General features: G+C 54.6%; 1 protein-coding gene across 1 annotated transcript in view; it reads right to left on the bottom strand.

Moving 5' to 3' along the window:
* Positions 1 to 5,855: 5,855 nt before the first annotated feature.
* ITGA2B (integrin subunit alpha 2b) overlaps positions 5,856 to 19,910 on the bottom strand; it is a 42,363-nt gene continuing 28,308 nt past the window's right edge. The window contains 3 exon segments of the mRNA XM_075059821.1: positions 5,856 to 6,871; positions 18,864 to 18,986; positions 19,641 to 19,742. Of these exon segments, the coding sequence (XP_074915922.1) occupies positions 6,776 to 6,871; positions 18,864 to 18,986; positions 19,641 to 19,742 (321 nt within the window). The 3' untranslated portion in view covers positions 5,856 to 6,775.

The raw sequence follows: 19,910 nt of genomic DNA, 5'->3' as shown, positions 1-19,910 counted from the left end.
CTTCCCCCCCAGTCACTTCTCCCATTCAGTCCCAGCCCCTGCCCCCTGCCTCAGCCCCCCCCTCTACCTGGCTCCAGCTCCCCCTCCACACCTCCTCCCTCTTCTCCCTAGCTGGGCCCTGTTTGTGTCCCAGGTGCTGGCTCTGCCCGTGGTGCCAGGCGCTGCACAGACACAGGCAGAGGGGCCCCGCCCCAGAGCTCCCAGGCTCAGCAGCCAGGACCAGGGCCAGCTCTACTGTTTCTGCCGCCCCAAGCAGCGCACCGAATTGCCGCTGTGGACAGTTGTAAGTAGAAGCTGCCGCCGAATTGCCATCGCCACGGAAACGTGCGTGCCCCCCTAACGGCTCACGGACTGTCCCCACCGTCCGCGGCAGTTCGGCGCGCTGCTTGGGGGCAAAAACACACGGACTGCCGCCCCTTGCAGATTGGCGCCCCAAGCACCTGCTGGTGCCTGGAGCCGGCCCTGGCCAGGACACAGGTGGGTCTCTTCCCAGAGAGCGGGGCCCAGGGAAATGGCCCCAGCACCTGCTGACTCCCAGGCCAGCCCTTCTCCAGCACTCCCCTCCCCTTGTCCAGACACCCCCCGGCCTCCCCAACCTCTCCTCTCACCCCCATCCCCCAAGTCAGGCTGAGGCCTGTGGGCAGGGGCTGCGGATGCCCATAGGGGCCTTTGCCATCTGGCAGCTTTTGGCCCCAGGTCGCCAGCTGAGACAGGTCCTTCCCGCAGGGGAATGAGGTTTTCTGTCACCTGAGGGCAGTTCAAACAGCCGGTGAATTGGGTGGCATCTTCCAGCCAGCATCTCTCTGGCTTCACTGTGCCAGGCTGCTCACAGCTTCCCCGAAGGCAGCCCCTCCACAAGCTGCTGCCAGGGGGTTGGAGACCCCCCTTTGCTGGCACAGGGCTGACTGGGGCTGGGCCGCGAGCTGGGTTATTTCCCCTTCTCGCTGTCTGCTTATCATAACCGTGGGGACGGTCCCCCGACCCCACCAGCCAAGCCTGGCACAGAGCAGAAACCAGCAGAGGCCCCACTGGGGGGAGCTGGTGGGGGGCCCCCATGAGCCCTTCTCCCAGCTCAGCAATAACATCCTGGGGAAATGCAGCCTGCTGCCAAGTGCGCCCACGTGTGGGGCTGTTACTGCTCCCCACAGCCCTCCCCTGCCTGGAGCACAGGCGATGCGGGAGAAATTAAACAAGTGCATTGGGGTGGGGCTGGGCTGAGCATGGGGCTGGGAGCCAGGACTGCTGCATTCCCTGGGCAAGGCTGCCTCCGGCCTCAGCCGTCCCAGCAGCAAAAGGGGGAGGATCATATGCTGGGCCAAGGGTCGTAATGCCTGCCTCCCGTCCCCCCTACACACATACACACCCTGCGTGTGCCCACATATACACACCCATCCCTGCGCATGCGTACCCCCGCACACATGCAAACACAGGCCCCTGTGCATGCACATGCCTACGCACAAACACATGCCCCTGTGCATGCACACCCCTACACACACAAACACACATGCAAACACACGCCCCTGTGCGTGCACACCCCTACACACACAAACACACATGCAAACACACGCCCCTGTGCATGCACACCCCTACACACACACACACACACACACACACGCACAGGCACACCCCTCACACACACACATCCCTGCATGTGCACACTCCGTGCACACCCCCTACACACACACACAGACCCTTGCACAGGCACACTCCTTACACACACAGGTCCCTGCATGTGCACAGCCCCTACACACACACACACACACACACACTGCTATTTGCTTCCCTCCTCCCCCAATCCCTGCGCTGTGTCATGCTTTTTGTGATGCCATGTTTAAACCGGGCACTAACTTCCAAGGCTGCAGCCTGTTGAATGTTGCCGGGAGCCCTGGTGTGGCTGGTGCTGCCCGGGAGCTAGGCTGCCTGTGCCGTGCCAGGCATGTCAATGTGCTGTACGCAGACCCCCTCTCAGCCAGCTCTGCAGAGGAGGGGGAGGCTGGGAGATGAAGCTGCAGCTGCTCTGCCACCTTGTCCTGCAGCACCAGCCCTGGGAAAAGAGACGCACCCATGGGCCTGAGCAGGTGTGTGTGTGGGGTGCAATACAGTCTTTGCAATACAATCCCAAAGCAATATCGTGTCAGTTCCCAGACCCCTGTTCCCCATGGGGCGCCTGCCAAGGCCCCAGCTCCATGACAGCCCCGCGCAGGGGCTCTGCCCAGCGGAGCCCGTGGTGCATCGGGCCCATAGCCAGGTCTGTAGGTGGACACATGGGTTGGAGGCTGGTGCCCTGCCTTGGCAGCTGCAGCGTAGAGACAAGAAAGGAAGGTTCAGAAGCCCCATTATTAACCCTCCCTGTTTAGAGAGACTGGAAGAAACCAGCCCTGGACCAGTCCTCACTTTGCCACTGCAGTCCTGACCTCCTCCCACACCCCTCACTCCCAACCCGCAGCCCCCTGCGATCCCAGCCCTGGCCTCCTGTCTACACACAGCTCAGCCGGTGCCCCTCACTCCCGACCCGCAGCCCCCTGCGATCCCAACCCTGGGCTCCCGTCTACACACAGCTCAGCCGGTGCCCCTCACTCCCAACCTGCAGCCCCCTGTGATCCCTGGGCTCCCCACACTCTGCGGGTGCCCCTCCCTCCCAACATTTAACACCCACTGATATTCCCAGCCCTCCATGGCCCTTTGCATTGGCATGGGGTGGCATCAGGGACATTTCCCGTAGTCGCTAATGCCAGGTGCTGCCATTTGAGGTGCCCTGTATGAAAGTCCAGGATCCCTCATTTCCTGGGCCCAGTTGCAGCCCCCACCCCTAGGGCTGGTGTAACCACTAGGTGGCTGCCTAAGACGCCAAGATTTGGGGATGCCAAAAAGTGGTGCCACCCCATTTTTTTTTACACTATTGATCCCAGCAGGGGGACGGACCACTCGCAGCCATGTTAGCGCCTACCTCTGTGGACGTGCTCTGCAACCATGGGCCCCACCACCTCCCTCCACCATGCCCCACATCACTGCCCACCTGCACCCCCTTGCCAGCCCAGAGCCGCCTCCTCCCCAACCCCATGGGCTGCCGCATCGCTCCCTAGCCCCCTCCCTCTGGCTCTGGCAGTCTTGGATCCCCTGCCGCAGCAGCGGCTGCTGCCCAAGGGATGCCAGATCGGAGTGGGTGACATCAGCCTGCCTGCAGCTGGCCCTGCTGACAGCAATACGGGGCGGGAGGGGAAGCGGGGGGGGGGAAAGGAAGAGAAGACCGTGGCCACTGGTCCACCTGCGGGAGTGGATCATGGCCCTGCAAGAGAATACAGGGTTAAAGAGCTGCAAAAGTGTAACCGTTCTCAGCACACGCCAAAGCTTCATCCCCATCCATCCCTGCAGCCCCGCGGAGCAGGTAAAGAGCCACATTTTGGGGGAAATTGAAGCAGAAAACAGGGACGTGACTTGCCCAAGGTCACCCAGGGAGTCACTGTCAGAGTCCTGCTTTGAACACAGGAGATCGAGGCTCCTAGTTCTGTGCTGGCTCAGACCATTAGACCAGAGGACTTCAAGCCCTGAGCTCTGCACCTGCCCACACAAGGTATTAATCTGGGATTCAGGGGCAGCACATTGCAAGTTTTCAGTGAAGAAACACGGCTGTCTCGAGCCTTTATGGCAGGGGATCGGCAACCTTTCAGCAGTGCTGTGTCGAGGCTTCATTTATTCACTCTAATTTAAGGTTCCGCGTGCCGGTCATACATTTTAACCTTTTTAGAAGGTCTCTTTCTATGTCTATAATATAGAACTAAACTATTGTTGTATGTAAAGTAAATAAGGTTTTTAAAATGTTTAAGAGGCTTCATTTAAAATTAAATTAAAATGCAGAGCTCCCCGGACCGGTGGCCAGGACCCGGGTAGTGAGTGTGCCACTGAAAATCAGCTCACGTGCCGCCTTCGGCACCTGTGCCATAGGTTGCCTACCCCTGCCTTATGGCTACAAGGAAAATCTTCCAAAGGTGATGGGCGTCTACCCGACACAGTTCTGTCTGCCTGAGTCTGCAGCCAGCCTGGGACAACAGCTGTAGTAAATGCAGCTGTAACAATTAAGTCTAATTACGACAATGTCGGAGCCAGATTTTCATGTAACATGGATGACCAGGGCGTGGTGCACAACCACTGCAAGTGTGCGAGCAACTCAGGTTAAGTGCAGCTGAAGCCTGGGCAGGCTGCAGCATCCCAGAGATCTTTGTTCTCCCACTGAATGACAGCAGATGCACCAGTAACTTTACTAGGTAGAAGTTTAGCCATATCAGCCCCACTCCCAGCATTGGGCCAACTGCCCTCATCATTCTGATTGCTTGTATTGTTACTGATGAGTGTGCATGGACCTGCTCAGTCCTGGCCCAGCATTTGAAATAAATTGCCCTGAGTTTCAGAAATACTGAGAACCCTGGAGTTCCCAGAGACATCGGGGGAACCGTAGGTGCTCAGCAGCTCTGAAAATCAGGCCCAGAATGACACTGACTCCTCTGCCCTGGGCCAGAGCTCTCTGAGGAAGGGGCATCAGCAGCAACTGGCGTGGGGCAGAGTAAAGCAACCAGGAGGCTCATGACGGAGGCTGGAACTCTGTCCTCACCTCACACCTGTGGGGAGGACAGGCCTTCAGCCACCCCCTCCCACCTGCATTGCACGGGTCAGCCGAGGAGCAAGCGCTGGGAGGGAGCTGAAGCCCAGAACAGGGAAGTAAGTTGCCTGACATCATCCAGTGACTGGTGCCGGGGTGGAGAATAGAAGCCAGATCCTGACTCCCAGCTCTGTGCTCTGATCCCCAAAGCAGGTCTTTCCAGATCCGGGGAGGGGAGGACTCTAGCCACGTGCAGGAGACTCAAGGCCATTTATTTTCATTACAGATATAGACTAAATAATGAAATTAAAAGCAGCAAAGAGTCCTGGGGCACCTTAGAGACTAACAGACGTATTGGAGCATGAGCTTTCGTGGGTGAATACCCACTTCATCGGATGCATGCATTCACCCACGAAAGCTCATGCTCCAATACGTCTGTTAGTCTCTAAGGTGCCACAGGACTCTGCTGCTTTTACAGATCCAGACTAACACCGCCCCCCCTCTGATAATGAAATTAATAAATTTTCAAGCGAACATGTATTAATTCTAATGACCACGGCCACATTATGCAATATTCATTTTTGAAAGTTTATAATAAGCGCTGCTCTGGGGGAGGGAGGGGGCGCAACGTAGAAGTTTCACCTGGGCGCAAAATATCTTTGCACCCGCCCTGCCCCCTCCCTGATTTCTGGAGGGGCTGAGCACCAGGAGCTGTGACACCCCTCCCCGGGACACCTTTACACAGAGGCCAATGGTGAGTGTGCTGGCAGCAGTTGGCCCCTTGGGCTAATGGCCCCTTGTGCCAGCTGCCTGGACTGGCGACGGGTTTGCAGAGACAGGAGACAAGTGCCCAGCCCCATGGCAGCCCAAACCAGGCCTAGGGCTAATCCCCTCCCCTGCCCCCAAATCCTCCCATGCCCCCCATCACTAAGGGGCAGACCCAGCTGAGCTGACACGCAGCCCCCCGCCCCCATTCGAGCTCTCTCAGGTCCCGATTCAATCCCAGCATACAATGGGGCTGGAAAGCAATGCCTCCATCCCAGCATGCAATGGGAGGGAGCCTCCTTATTGCCTCTGCGCCAAAGGGCTGAGGAAAAGCTGCTGCTCCCCAAGGATGCTGGCACCACTGCCCTGCATGTGAGGGTCCTACCGCCGCCCCCCCCACTCCCATCCAGGGGTACCCCCCACTACTCCCACATCCCATGCACCACGATCACCTGCTCCCCCCGCATGTGGCCAGGAAAGGACGCCCTGCACAGGGTTCTGGGAGCTCGTTTATTGCACAGCAGGAAGCAGCAGGAGGGAGGCTACAATTCCTTGCTCCCCTGGCCAGGAGCGGGGCCCATGATGCAGGAGCAGTGGATGGGGAATGGAAGAGGCCCCGCCCCCCGTCTCCCCCAAGGGTGCAGCTGGGGGCTTGGTGCTCTGCCCTGCAAGGGTGGGGCCTTGGCAGCTGTTTGACCCCCACCCAGGGCTGATCAGCCTCTGCAAGAGGTGGAAATCGACATGGTGCTAAGGAGAGGCAGCACCAGCTGCCAGGACACCCAGCTGCGTGGGGCTGGGCAGCAGGCTCTGGGGTCAACTGCTCTGCCACGGCTGGGGTGTTTCCCCAGGGCAGATGGGCAGGGACCTCAGGGGGTTTCCGGCTTCCTCTGAAGCCTTGGGGGTGGCTCTGTCTCCTCATCCATTCCCTGCTCGGTCTCTCTGGTCTCTGCCAGCTCTGGGCTCAGCACCGGGGGCCTGGGCTGTACTGCGGGCAGATGAGCTGATCCAGCTCCCCCTTGAGTGCCAGGGGCAGGACTGAGATCCCAGCCAGGTGCAGCATTCCTGGGGCTGAGCTGTTGGCGTGGTGGCGGGGGGAACTTTCCTCTGGCCAGCTCTGCCCATGTCTGCTCTGGTACCAGGATACAGCCTGCCACAGGGTATGGCCCGGGGCCCTTGGCTGCCTGCCGCCCTCGGCTGGGAGGGGAGACCGCTGTGGGTGGGGAGCTCCAGCTGGCGCGGGGCAGGGTGTGCACACTACAGGCAGAGCAGGGGGGCAGGAGCTGCCTGTCCGTCTGGCTGGCGTAGGCATCAGCTTTGCTTCTCCTTGCTACTGAGGCACAGACCCCAGGCATGGGCTGCACTTGCAGGAGGTAGGGATGGGAGCGCAAGGAGGGGACCAGTTTGGGAAGCGCCCCCCTACTGGCCCTTCCCTGTGCATGGCTCCCTCGTCTCATCACTCGTTAGCTCCTCCTGGTCGTCCATGGGTGGCCGGGTTCTCTTGAAAAACCCCATCTGTGAGAGAGGGAAACAGTGACCCCAGACCCCTCCCTAGGCCCCAGACCCCCCAACAGCCCAGCCCCCCCAACATGACACACTGTCCCTGAACAGCACCCCCCCAACAACATCCCCCAAAAGGCCCTTCCAAATGACATGCCTCCCCCAACAACCCCGTCAGTCACATTCCCCCAACTCCCCCAAACACCTCTCCAACAGCGGCCCCCTGGCAGCAGCAGGCTCAGTGTGCATGAGATCAGGGACCCGGGAAATATGTGTCTCCAGCTCCAGCTGCAGCTCCAGCTGCAGCCCGGCAGCTGGAGGCCACATTTCCACTCTCCCAGGGGATGAAACTTCCTCTGATTGGCTGCCTTCACCACTGCCCCGCCTCCTGGGGAAGAGCAGCCAATCAGGGCTGTGGCAGGCAGAGCTCTCCTTCCCCTCTCCTGTGAGCAATGGGGACATGAGGGTGCCTCTGCCCCTCCCCACACCCACCTGCAGCACCTGCCTGGAAAGGGGGGGCCCACTGCAGCCCAATGGCTGGGGCAGGGGACGTGGAGCCCCCAGGGCTGGGGGGCAGGCAGATGTGCCACTGCTTTCATTTCTGCAGTGACAGACCCTCCCCAATATGTCGTCCAGACCCTTCTGAGCACCAAGCCAGACCCCCAGGGCCCTCCTCCCCCGGCTGGGCCAGTCTCTCTGGGCATAAGACCTGCGGGGCTAGAACCTAGGCCGGAAGCACTGCCAGGCACAGTTACCACCATGGGCTCCACGGCCAACAACTTGCTGTTGATGCGGATTATGGGAAGTCCCGCCTCAAGAATTTGAGGGGCAGCAGCCTTATGGCTCCTGATTGGCTCCCCACCCTATATAAACCCAAGGGGCATTCCAGGAAGCGTCTAGGTAGTAGCATAGATCTTTCGTAGCTGCTCCAACACCCACCCCTGCTCTTGAACTCCTGGCTTCTGCCTTGCTTGGGCTTGAGTTTCACCTCCTGACCCTGAAAGCTGACTTGGACCCTGAATCTCAGCATCGACCCTCGCCTGGAACCCAACTACGAACTGCTCTGCCCCTGGGTCTGACTGCCCTCGTCGGGATCCTGACAGATTGCCTGGACCACCCTGGCCTGGGGTGAAGTGAATGCTGCTAACAGGGAGTTTTGCAAGGGAGTTTGGAAGGGGAGTGGGAAGGAGCCAAGGGCCCCTTGCTGTTTTATAAAACTATAAACCAAACTACATTCAAAACGTCTTGATTTAAACAAAACCCTCCATTAACTAGGAGACAATGCAGGCAGAAGCCCAGCTGCAGAGTGGGGGCTATCCAGTTTATTGCGTTGCGTGTAGCATGTATGATTACCTGCCCTGTGGGCGGGCGGCGTATGTGTGCAGTCGGTGCAAGGAGCTCCTGGCCCTCAGAGACCACGTACGGACTTTGGAGGCCAGGGTGGCGGAACTGGAGGAACTAAGAGAGGCAGAGAGGCATGTTGATGAGGTTTTCCGGGACACTGTAGAATTGTCCCACCTCTGGTCAGACAGCCCCTGCACTATTGAGGAGGACGAAAGGCCCAGGGAAGCAGAGCAGTTAATGGGAGAAGAGGGAAACCTTCCCATAGTTGGGACCCTCCTTCCAGATGGTGCTGGGGTTGCCTCTCGCACTGAGGTTACCTCTCTGGGGAAGGGAACTCCAGTTGCTAGGAAAAGGCAGGTGTTAGTAATGCGAGATTCGATCATTAGAAGCGTAGATAGCTGGGTTTGTGATGACTGGGAGAACCGTATGGTGACTTGCCTGCCTGGTGCGAAGGTTGCGGATCTCTCGAGGCATCTAGACAGACTTATGTGCAGTGCTGGGGAGGAGCTGGTGGGCGTGGTACACGTAGGTACCAATGACATGGGGAAGGGTAGGAGAGATATCCTGGAAGCCAAATTTAGATAGCTAGGGAAGAGACTGAAATCCAGGACCTCTGTGGTGGCATTCTCAGAAATGCTCCCAGTTCCTCGTGCAGGGCCAGGCAGGCAGGCAGAGCTTCAGAGTCTCAATGTGTGGATGAGATGATGGTGTAGAGAGGAGGGGTTTAGTTCATTAGGGATGGGGGGAGCCTATACAGGAGAGAGGGGCTTGTAGAACTGATAAATGAAATTGTTTTTAATTGTTCACTTTATTAATGTAACTTCTGTTCACCATTCACTACACTTGCCTACACTGTAACTTCTGTTCACTGTTTGCCATATTGTAATTCAAACCCCATTTTAAAACGCTCACTCCATTTTGTAAAAGCTTCTTCCAACCTTCATTTTTGCAAACCCTGCTGTAATCTTATTAGTTTAGTTTAGATGTGTGAATGAGGCATTTATGGATGAATAAATCAACCTCTAGCCCCAGCCTGTCCTGATGAAATAAAGTTCAAACCCCACCGGCTGAAGATGCAGACAAGAGCCCTAACAAAGTAAGAAGAGTCCACCCTAAAAAGAAAAGGTGCAACAGAAGGAAGATCAAAGCCAGGTCCGAGGCTGAAAGTCACGCCTGCAACTGACGGGTGATCAATCACCAAACCCAGAGGCAGCGTGACACAGCAAGACCTATAGACTCTGGATTCAGACTAAAGCCTACAAAAAGGATGGGTGAGATGGGAGACTTTGGAGGGTAACATTCTGCTGCCAACATGGATGGACATCGGTGCAGGCCCAACAGAGACCCAGCTTGTCCTTGCGCCCAACTTTCCTGGCCAGTTAACCACCACAAGCTACAAACCCAAGCTGCAAAATCAAGCCATGAACTTCAGCTATCTTCAGGACTGGTAAGTATGCAGCAGCTGCAGAACATCTGATGGATGTGTGGGTATGGCTACACTCGAAACTTCAAAGTGCTGCAGTGGCAGCGCTTTGAAGTGTAAGTGTGGTCGCAGCGCCAGCGCTTGGAGAGAGCTCTCCCAGCGCTGCACGTACTCCACCTCCTCATGGCGATTACCTTGCAGCGCTGGGAGCTGGGGCACTGTTTACACTGGCGCTTTGCAGCGCTGTATCTTGCAGCGCTCAGGGGGGTGTTTTTTCCACACCCCTGAGCGAGAAAGTTGCAGCGCTGTAAAGCACCAGTGTAGCCATGGCCTGTGTGTGTGTGTGGGTATTAGGTATAATGTGTGCGTATAAGGATTAAAATATTAGTTATTGGTCATAAATCAGATTATCATAATAAATGTGGCATCTTTGTCTTGCCCCCTGAAAAGATCCTGTGTAGTTTTGTCTGTACATTATTGGTGGAGAATGCAAAGGGGGAGCAAGCACAGAATCCACAGTTGTTATAAAAACTGGTGTGCACCCCGCCAGCTTTAGTAAGCCTGGCACTATAGGAAAAAGACTGTAAACTTTCAGTTAATTAACCACAAACTCTGAAGGAAATAGGAGTTTACATTTACATCGTGTTCAAATAGTAAAATACTACGCATTGAGAATTTTTATGATTAAGATGTATACACACCCTTGGTCGTAGCAGGGCTGAGAAAAAGGGGAGAGGTTTTTGCATCCCTCTCTCCACCCCGGACTGCTGGGGGGACATAACTGGAGGTGGGTATATCCCCGGTTGGGCAACAGGAGGAGGCCTTAGAGATCCTCGCTCCAAACTGAAAAATCCTAGGTGCAGACACCCTCAGCTGCGGCAGGACTGAGCTAAAGAGGAGAACTTAGTGCTTCTCGCTCTGATCCTGGGAAGGATTTTTATAGCTGGTGTATGAACCCTCGGTGGTAGTGGGCCAAGTGATACAGAGGGAGGCTTAGTGTCTCTCCCCCTGGCCCAGAGAGGGTTAAGTTGCTCTACTGGGAGTTAAAAAGGGGAAGTTGCTCCTTCAGGAGTTTCTGAAGCTGTAAGCTGCTCTTCTAGAAATTAGGGGTTATAGTGCTTGATATTTATCAGTTTGGTTTTGTTGTGGTTGTTGCTCACAACTGTTGGGAAGAATGTTTAAAAAAAACAGTCTAAAAATATCCTTAAAAAAACAAAACCAAAACAACAAATTGGCTAGGTACTTATCAACATATACACCCTCAACTCCAATGGAAAAGGAAGCAGCCGCAGTTTGGCTTCTATGGAAAACCTGTCATGAGGTATATTCCTTCAATTGGCTAAATGAAAAACTGCACCAAGATTTACAAGCCTCTGCTGCAAAAGCAGAGAAATAAAAATGTATGTAGTACTCAAACCTAGCCAGGTGCCCTTAAGGTTGGGTACAGAGAGTTAAACAGCACTCTCACACCTTCCAGCAGCAGTAACATCAGAAGAAGCAACATTTGAGACCCCAGAAGGGGCAAATTTTGGGGACCCCTCTAAGAGTGGAAAGGAGAATATTTGGGTAGATGCCTCCTCCCAGGGCCGGAATGCCATTGCAACAGTAACAACAGTGCCTGCTTCTGCCTCAGACCTCCAGGCCATGGCAAAGTGGCTGGGGATTTTAAAATGGAAAAAATCTCAAGTCACAAAGAAATGCACCACTTAATTAGCATTTGTGCAGCTCCAAGTACTGAACACGCTGTGGCAGAGACTGAGCAGGGTCTGCCATGTGGGAGCACTGTGCTAATTTGTTTCTAAGCGTCTATCTTTCAGGCTCTGAACCAGAACATCAGGAGAGCTGGTACCAGCTGAAGAGTTATAAAATACCATGGTTACAGTGTCACAACAAAGTCTGTGTTCCATGTTCTGTGTCTGTCTCTAGTGGTGTCCTGCGCTAGCATTGGGTCCAGGGGGAAAAAAATACTACACCAGACAGGGCAAATGTCTTTTCCTCTCTCCGCTTCCCCCATGTCCATCCCACTTATCAATCACCGCTTGTGTCCAAAACACAGTGCATCAGGTTTCTTTTTTGTTAGGTTCTCTAAGAGTCATTTTGCTGTTAGTTTGTTATCAATACGTTTGTATTGTTAATTCCACACTTTCCTCTATGCTCCCTGGTTCTACTTCCCCAAGCCCTAAAGGGGAGTTCTTGGTTCCCCATAACCTGTAAAACCTTGGCCCATAATTGTAGGGCCCCATCTTTCAGGCACCCAGAAACCTCTTAAGAACATCTGTTAAAAATAGGGGATTCTGCAACATTTTAACAACTAAATGTTAGTTTAAGTCCAAATCATCTCAGCTTGCATGACACCTGTGCTCCTCCTACAAAGCCTCATTAGTTGCGTGCGCTTCAGAGGGTCCTGACCTCAGTAACTTTTCTTGTTTGATGGCTATCGCAGCACCAAACTTGGGCCTCATTTGATTTGTCGATGTGCCCAGTGATTGTAATGGGGCTGGTTTTATTGTATTCCCAATTATTAGAACTAAGATTGTTTGCATTTGTGTGTAGGTTGTATCTGGTGTTCAGTCTATTTTAATGGGTTTAGTTATATTCACCTGGTTAAAATTGTTTGGTTTGTTTGCAACGGATCACCTGGCCCTGCAATGACAACTCTAACAATCACAGATCAAGGGGCAGAGTGTTGCAGGAGCAGCCCACCTGCTCAGCAGTTCTAAATATAATTTTTCATCCCCTCATTGTCCTATTAGTAACCCTAACTGTTATGCTGGTTCTGCCTTAAAACAATTACATAAAGTGTGACCCATTCAATACCCTTGGATTGAAGGGTCAAAAGGAGGACAATGTAGAACTGATAAATTGTTTTTAATTGTTCACTTTATTAATGTAACTTCTGTTCACCATCCACTATACTTGCCTGCATTGTAACTTCTGTTCACTGTTTGCCATGTTGTAATTCAAACCCCATTTTAAAACGCTCACTCCATTTTGTAAAAGCTTCTTCCAACCTTCATTTTTGCAGGCCCTGCTGTAATCTTATTAGTTTAGTTTAGATGTGTGAATGAGGCATGTATGGATGATGGAATCAACCTCCAGCCCCAGCCTGTCCTGAAGAAAAAGTTCAAACCCCACTGGCTGAAGATGCAGACAAGAGCCCTAACAAAGTAAGCAGAGTCCACCCTAAAAAGAAAAGGTGCAATAGAAGGAAGATCAAAGCCAGGTCCCAGGCTGAAAGTCAGGCCTGCAATTGACGGGTGATCAATCACCAAACCCAGAGGCAGCGTGACACAGCAAGACCTATGGACTCTGGATTCAAACTAAAGCCTACAAAAAGGATGGGTGAGATGGGAGACTTTGGAGGGTAACATTCGGCTTTTCTTCGGAAATCTAAGTACACTATGTCACACTGGATCCCCCTTGTCCACATGTTTGTTGACCCCTTCAAGAACTCCCATTAATTAGTAAGAATGATTTCCTTACAGAAACCATGTTGACTTTTGCCAACAATTTATGTTCTTTGTGGTCTGACAATTTATTCTTTACTATTGTTCGACATATTTGATCATACAGTATGATGGGGTCAATTTAGCTACAGCTAATCAGGAAAAGGATCTTGGAGTCATGTGGATAGTTTCTCTGAAGACATCCACGCAGTGTGCAGAGGTGGTCAAAAACAAAACAGGATGTTAGGAATCATTAAAAAGGGGAAGGAAAAGAAGGAGATACATTATTGCCTTTGTGACATCCGGGGTCTAGTCCAGATGGCTAACAGGAGACTGATCCTGTTGGTTTTAGGAATTGGGCGGGCAAGCCCACCCATGCTAAAGGACCTCCCCCCACCTAAGGGGAAGATCCACAGGTCTGGGTACAATAATTGCATGGGACACCAATGAAAAACAGGATCGGGGGTGAGGTCATAGGGCTAAACGGAGGGAACCTGATGGGGATACCGAGCAAGAACCCCGGACAGTGCCCCACTGCTCCTCGAATGGCGTCAAGGGAAGCCAGCGGACGCCGCCCAGAGGACACTCTGCCCGGATGCGTGAATGGACGAGAAGTGGAAATAGGCCCACCCAGTCGCAGGAAAATCCCTTGGCCAACTCCTCATCCCTGGGGCTTGTAGATGGCTAGTTGGGGCCGGCCAAGAGTGAGGTTGATAAGGAGATCACGACTTTTGTGGGCCACAGATGGGGAGTGCAGAGATAAAACAGTGAGGGGAAAGTGCAACCAAAAATGCAACAGGGCTGCAACTGGCGCTCACTCTAAATAAATGGCGCAAGGTCTCTTTCACTCAAACCAAAAGGGCAGGTGTTGGGGATGGGGTATAAACCGCGCCAAGTACGATGCCGTGCTACGCGGCCTCATGAAATCTATGAAGGAAGCCACCAACTGACATCCCGCCACCGGCCTTGGGACCAGGGGCAGAGTATAAGTGAGTATAAGTACAGGAGAGTGATTCTATTGGTATCCAGGGGTGAGCGGTGAAGCCCGTCCACTTCTTAAAAGGACCTCCCCCCAGCCTAAGGGGAGGATCCACAGGTTGTGACACCAAGTAATTCCTGGGACAACTAATGAAAAAACAGGGATCGGAAGTGAGGTCATAGGGCTAAATGAAGGGAACTTGATGAGGGGAGAAGGCAGATATATTAGCCCCAGGTTAAGTAGGTCCCCTTTCTCTGGGTAAGGTAACAGGGAAGGTTCCAGAACAATCAGGAACTTTCTGGAAACAATTAAGCCAGACAGGCTGATTAGAACACCTGCAGCCAATCAAGAAGCTGCTAGAATCAATTAAGGCAGGCTAACCAGGGCACCTGGGTTTAAAAAGGAGCTCACTTCAGTTTGTGGTGCATGTGTGAGGAGCTGGGAGCAAGAGGCACAAGGAGCTGGGAGTGAGAGGCTGTGCTGCTGGAGGACTGAGGAGTACAAGCGTTAACAGACATCAGGAGGAAGGTCCTGTGGTGAGGACAAGGAAGGTGTTTGGAAGAGGCCATGGGGAAGTGGCCCAGGGAATTGTAGCTGTCGTGTAGCTGTTCCAGAAGGCACTCTAGACAACTGCAGTCCACAGGGCCCTGAGCTGGAACCTGGGGTGGAAGGTGGGCCCGGATTCCCCCCAAAACCTCCCAACTCCTGATCCAACACAGGAAGATCTCTGAGGTTAGCAAAATCCACCAATAAGCGCAGGACTCACCAAGGTAGCGGAGGAACTTTGTCACACCTTATATAAATCGATGGTACGCCCACATCTTGAATACTGCATACAGATGTGGTCTCCTCATCTCAGAAAAGATATACTGGCATTAGAAAAGGTTCAGAGAAGGGCAACTAAAATGATTAGGGGTTTGGAACGGGTCCCATATGAGAAGAGATTAAAGAGGCTAGGACTTTTCAGCTTGGAAAAGCCCTGGAGATGCCCAAAGGGGCCGATATCTTCCAGGAGCTCCCCACCCTTCAAGACAGAGTATTGTAGCTCACTACAGAGAACCAGACTCTGTACAGTGCGGGGCTGAGAGCCATAGACCCAAACTGTAAACTCTGCATATGATGGAAACCACGTCCTGGGCACAGCAAGCACTCTCCACACCCTGAGCTCCAGGTCCACCTCTGTGTTGCACAGAAGCTCACCGAATCCCACCACAGTGGGAACTGGTGGATTCCAGGGCAGTGGACAAAGCAGCCCATCCAGTTCAATCAAAGATGATCCTCGACCTAGTGGGAACTATAGATGGGTCCTGTCATCAGGCCAGTGACACAGGCGACGGTACCTCTGGAAGTTGCCATTTGGGATCATCGGCCGTCCTCCAGTTTGGGACAATCTGCTCACCAAACTTCCCATGATCTTCGGCATTTCATGGCTGTTGGCTCATGACCCGCACTTTCTTTGGCAATAGCACCAAGTTAGCCTCTGCTCCTAGTTCTTCCAGCACGTCTGCCTGCGTGAATCAGCTGACAAGCCCCAGAAACCAGACACACCCTGGCCCTGGCCACGGGTCAGGTGGGACCAGCACCAGAGTTGGCTTTGGCACTGATCCCCAAGCACAGCGACTGCTGTGACATCTTCAAGAAGAACACCTCTGACACCGCACAGCATCCTGGGATTATAACTGCTCCACTGAGCTGCACCCAGGGACCAAGACGCCATTTGGCCATATCTACGTGATGTGGTAGCACAGGTCAGCCAGCTCAGGTTCTGATCTCCAGGAGAACCCAGCCAAGGGTTTCATATGGCCATCTACCTCTCCTGCCAGGGCCCTGTTCTGTTTGCTAAAAAGAAAGGAGCCGTGCGCCTATGTGTGGATTACCGGCCCTCAATCAGGTTACTCCTTCCACTCATCCCAGAACTACCGGCCTGTGTACAATCAACCCAAGTCTTCAAGAAACTCAACCTACGGGAGGCTTCAACCTGGTTCGGATCCACTGGGATGAGTGAAAGACTGCTTTTTGAACCCAGTACAGACACTACGAATATCTGGTCATACCATTTGGCCTCACAAATGCCTCTGCAACATTGCAGCTCTTAGTGAACGAGGTCTTCCATGGCATTCGAGACTAGTACATCACAGTCCACCTAAATGAGATCCCCGTCTTCTCTGATGCTCCTGGGCAACATACCCAGCATGTCTGGTTGGTCCTGGAACAGCTCTGCCAACACAGCCTGTATCCAAAGCTGGAAATCAGCAGCTTTGATCAGTGCTCTGTGAAGTTTCTGGGCTACATCTTGTCCCCCAAGAGCCTCCAAATGACCTCAAGAAGGTGGGGCAGTATGAACCTGGGTACTCCCTCAAAACATCAAGATGCTGCAACGCTTCCTGGATTTCACTAACTTTTACAGATGCTTCATCTCTGGGTTTTCAGGTGACATTGCCCCAATGACAGTGCTTCTCTGCAAAAATACCACCTTCACCTGGGCTTTGGCAGCCGCACACAAGCATTCGACTGGCTCAAGATGACCTTTGCCAGTTCCCTGACACTGGTCCATCCCGACTAATCCTGACTGATGCCTCCAATATGGCAATTGGGGCCCTACTCTCTCAAAGACATGGTCCCCAGCAGCATCTCCACTCTTGTGCCTGCTATTCACAGACACTCACTCCAGTCGAACAAAATTACAAAACTCCACATAAGTTGTTTCTAGCCATCCAAGCGACCTTCGTAGAGTGGTGCCACTATCTGGAGGGTGCACTGTACCCAGTACAGGGTTACACGGAACCTAAAAACTTGGAGTATCTCCACTGAGCCAAAGCATTGAACCAGAGGCAGCTTTGCTGGGCCCTGTTCTCCCCACACTTCAATTTCACCATCACGTACACCCAAAGACCCAGACCAAGACTGCCAATGCTTTGTTCCAAAGAGGGGATTATCTCACCATCCAGGAGTCCCCACATGATTTTAAGCCCTGGAACTTCCTGGATGCCACAGTTCCCCAAGACCTCATGTCACTGATCCACTCAGCCACGGGGATGGTGCCTCCTCACAAGGAACTCAAGACAGCAGGCCAGGGCCAACACTAGGTCGAGGATGGCTTGCTTTGTGTAAAGGGCCGCTTGTATGTTCCACCAGGCCCCCCCAGTTTGAGGTACTGCGGCTCTGTCTTGACTCACCACTAGCAGGCCACCTGGGGCACCTCAAGACTCCCCGCTTGGCCATTCCTCTGGTGGCCCCAAGCCACCCATTCCTCTGGTGGCCCCAAGCACGCTACAGTCCACTTGACTGTTGATTGCTGTGAGACATGCACCCACACCAAGACGCTGCGCTCGAAACCCCTCATCACTCTACTGCCTTCTGAGATCCCATCTGGACCCTGGTGGCCATTGCCCTGGACTTCACAGCTGAGCTCCTCATGTCTAAGGGGCACACTGTAGTTCTCACTCTGGTTGACCAGTTGACAAAAATGGCCCATGGCATCCCCATTGTGCACCTCCCCTCTGCAGAACAGACGGCCCAGCTCCCAATGACACATATCCTTTGCCTTCATGGGCTCCTGGAGAGGGCATAGGTGATCGGAGTCCACAGTTTGTGTCGCGGTTTTGCTTGGAGTCTGCACTTGTACATCTACTGCCTCTCCCCACAAACTGACAGTCAGGCCACGTGAGGGAATCAACTGTTAGAACAATGTGTGTGCTGTTTCATGAATTTCTACCAGGACAAATGGTTGAACTCCCTGTCCCGAGCAGAGTTTGCTTACAGCAATGCTGGCCACATCTCCGTTGGGCAGAGTCCATTGTGTGCCAACTGTGGCTTCCACCCCCATTTCCACTCAGCCATACCCAACAACTCCATCAATCCTGCAGCCACTGTCAGGATGCAGTAAATCCAAGGGGTCCCACCTGGACAAGGCTGAGGAGAACTAAAAGTGGTATGCTGATCGCTGGCGTCAGGAAGGCCCGGCATTCATTGCCGGGCAAAAAGTGTCAATCTCAGCCCTAAACCTCCACACCAGCATGTTGTAAACTGGACCCCCGATCCCTCGAGCCACATTCCATCAGCCTGCCAATCAACCCACAGTGCACCCAGGGTTTCATGTATCCTCACCAGGCTCTCCGGTGTGGATCCAAGGACATGAGGAGGATGCGGTCCATGAGATACTGGACTTCAAAAACAGATACAGCTCTCTCTGGTGCCTCAGAGCTGGGTAGGGCTGTGGCCCAGAAAAGCAATTTTGGGAGCTCACAGCCCAAGTCCATGTCCCCAACCTGCCTTCGCTGCTGCCACTCTCAGCAAATCCCGGCCAGCAGGGGGCACCCCTATAAGGGGGGAGGGGACGTAAGACCCTGCAGATCTAGTACTCAGGGCTGCAGAGCTACCAGGCAGCCAGCATCTCCGGACTGTCACTCAGCAGCAGCTGTAACCAGCCTGCGTGCCACTGCCCACGACCTGCTGTGGACACTGACCGTGGGCAGTCTTGCCTCAAGGGGTCTGACAGGAAGCAGCCTCATGGCTCCTGATTGGCTCCCCGCCCTGTAGAAACCCAGCCTGGATCTCCTGTAGCTGCCACATCCCTCTCTGCTCCCAAACTCCTGGCTCTGGCCTCGCCTCCTGACACCTGACTCAGCCCCTGACGCTTAGTATTGACCCTGGCCTGGAACCTGACTAGGACTTCTTGGCTACCCCCAGGTTCAGGTTTGCCCCTGATCCGCCCGTGTGGGGATCCTGATGCCGGGAGCCCCCCGGTCCTGGCTGAACTAATCTGCCTGGGAATGGCTCTGTTCTGGGAGCTAGCCCGAGCCCTGGCAGCCTCACCTTCCACAGGGCGCAGATGAAGAGGGCCAGGAGCAGGAGCCCGGCCAGCACAGCCAGCACCACCCACCAGGTGGGGATCTCCTTCTCAGCATCCGGGCTCACCCGCACCACCTCCGTGTGGGCCTGGGGAGGACAGCCGGGTCAGTGCCCCTCCAAGGGGGGAGAGAGACGGGGTCTGGGGGAAGGCTGACCCCTCATCTCAGGGTGGGAGCTGCAAAGGTGGTGCCCCACCAGCCCAAATGATGCCAGTTACCATGACAACAGGCTGCCCCCCACCCCCAGCCAGCTCAGCAGGGGGCTCAAGGTGTCTGTTCCCCATCTCAGACCTCACGCGCGGGCTGGTACCAGGCACCCCATAGTGCCGCCCTCTGGCCCAGGAAGCTGCAGCCGGTGCTGGACGTGGTGCTCTCGCCCACACCCTCTGTGCCCTGGGGCCAGTCCGAGGTGCTGGCTGCATGCTCTGCCAGGGCACTGTGCCCTGGGTCTGCTCGGCTTGGCTCTCCCCACCCACAGGAGCACCCCGTCACTGCCAGCACCCCCCAGGCAGAAGTGTGCGCCCTGGCCAAGCTCCGGGGTGCTGTGACTCTCGTCCCTGCTTCGGTCTCTTCCTGCCAGAAGCCAGGTCCTGAGCCAGGGCCACCATGCCAATTGGTATTGGGGGACAGAGTATGGGGGCACCAGCGAGGCGCTGCAGGGCTAACAGAACCAGCCCCCCACAGAGCAAGGAGGCCACAGGTGGCTCCTTCCACTGGCCGTGGCCTCTCCCCAAGGACGTACCGTGGCGTGTCCGCTGGGCAGCACTTCGGGCTGGATGCGGTAGGGCATGGCGGAGACGTTGAACCAGGCCTGCGACTGGATGATGAACTGGTCATGGGGCCGCTGTGCGGGAGAGAGCCCCAGGGGGCAGCAGGAGTGGCTCAGCACTCACTGGCAGGGCTGTCGGGCTGGGGCCGTGCCCGGGCCTGCAGTGACTGGCCATGCCGGTGAGGGGCTGAATGCCCTGCATGAGCATTTTGGGCACTGGCAGGCAGGATCTGGGATGGGCTG

This window comes from Chelonoidis abingdonii, chromosome 21, assembly GCF_003597395.2.
Source record: "Chelonoidis abingdonii isolate Lonesome George chromosome 21, CheloAbing_2.0, whole genome shotgun sequence".
Classification (NCBI taxonomy): Eukaryota; Metazoa; Chordata; order Testudines; family Testudinidae; genus Chelonoidis; species Chelonoidis abingdonii.
The sequence above is the reverse complement of the archived record's forward strand: the minus strand, read 5'-3'. Positions and strand labels throughout refer to the sequence as shown.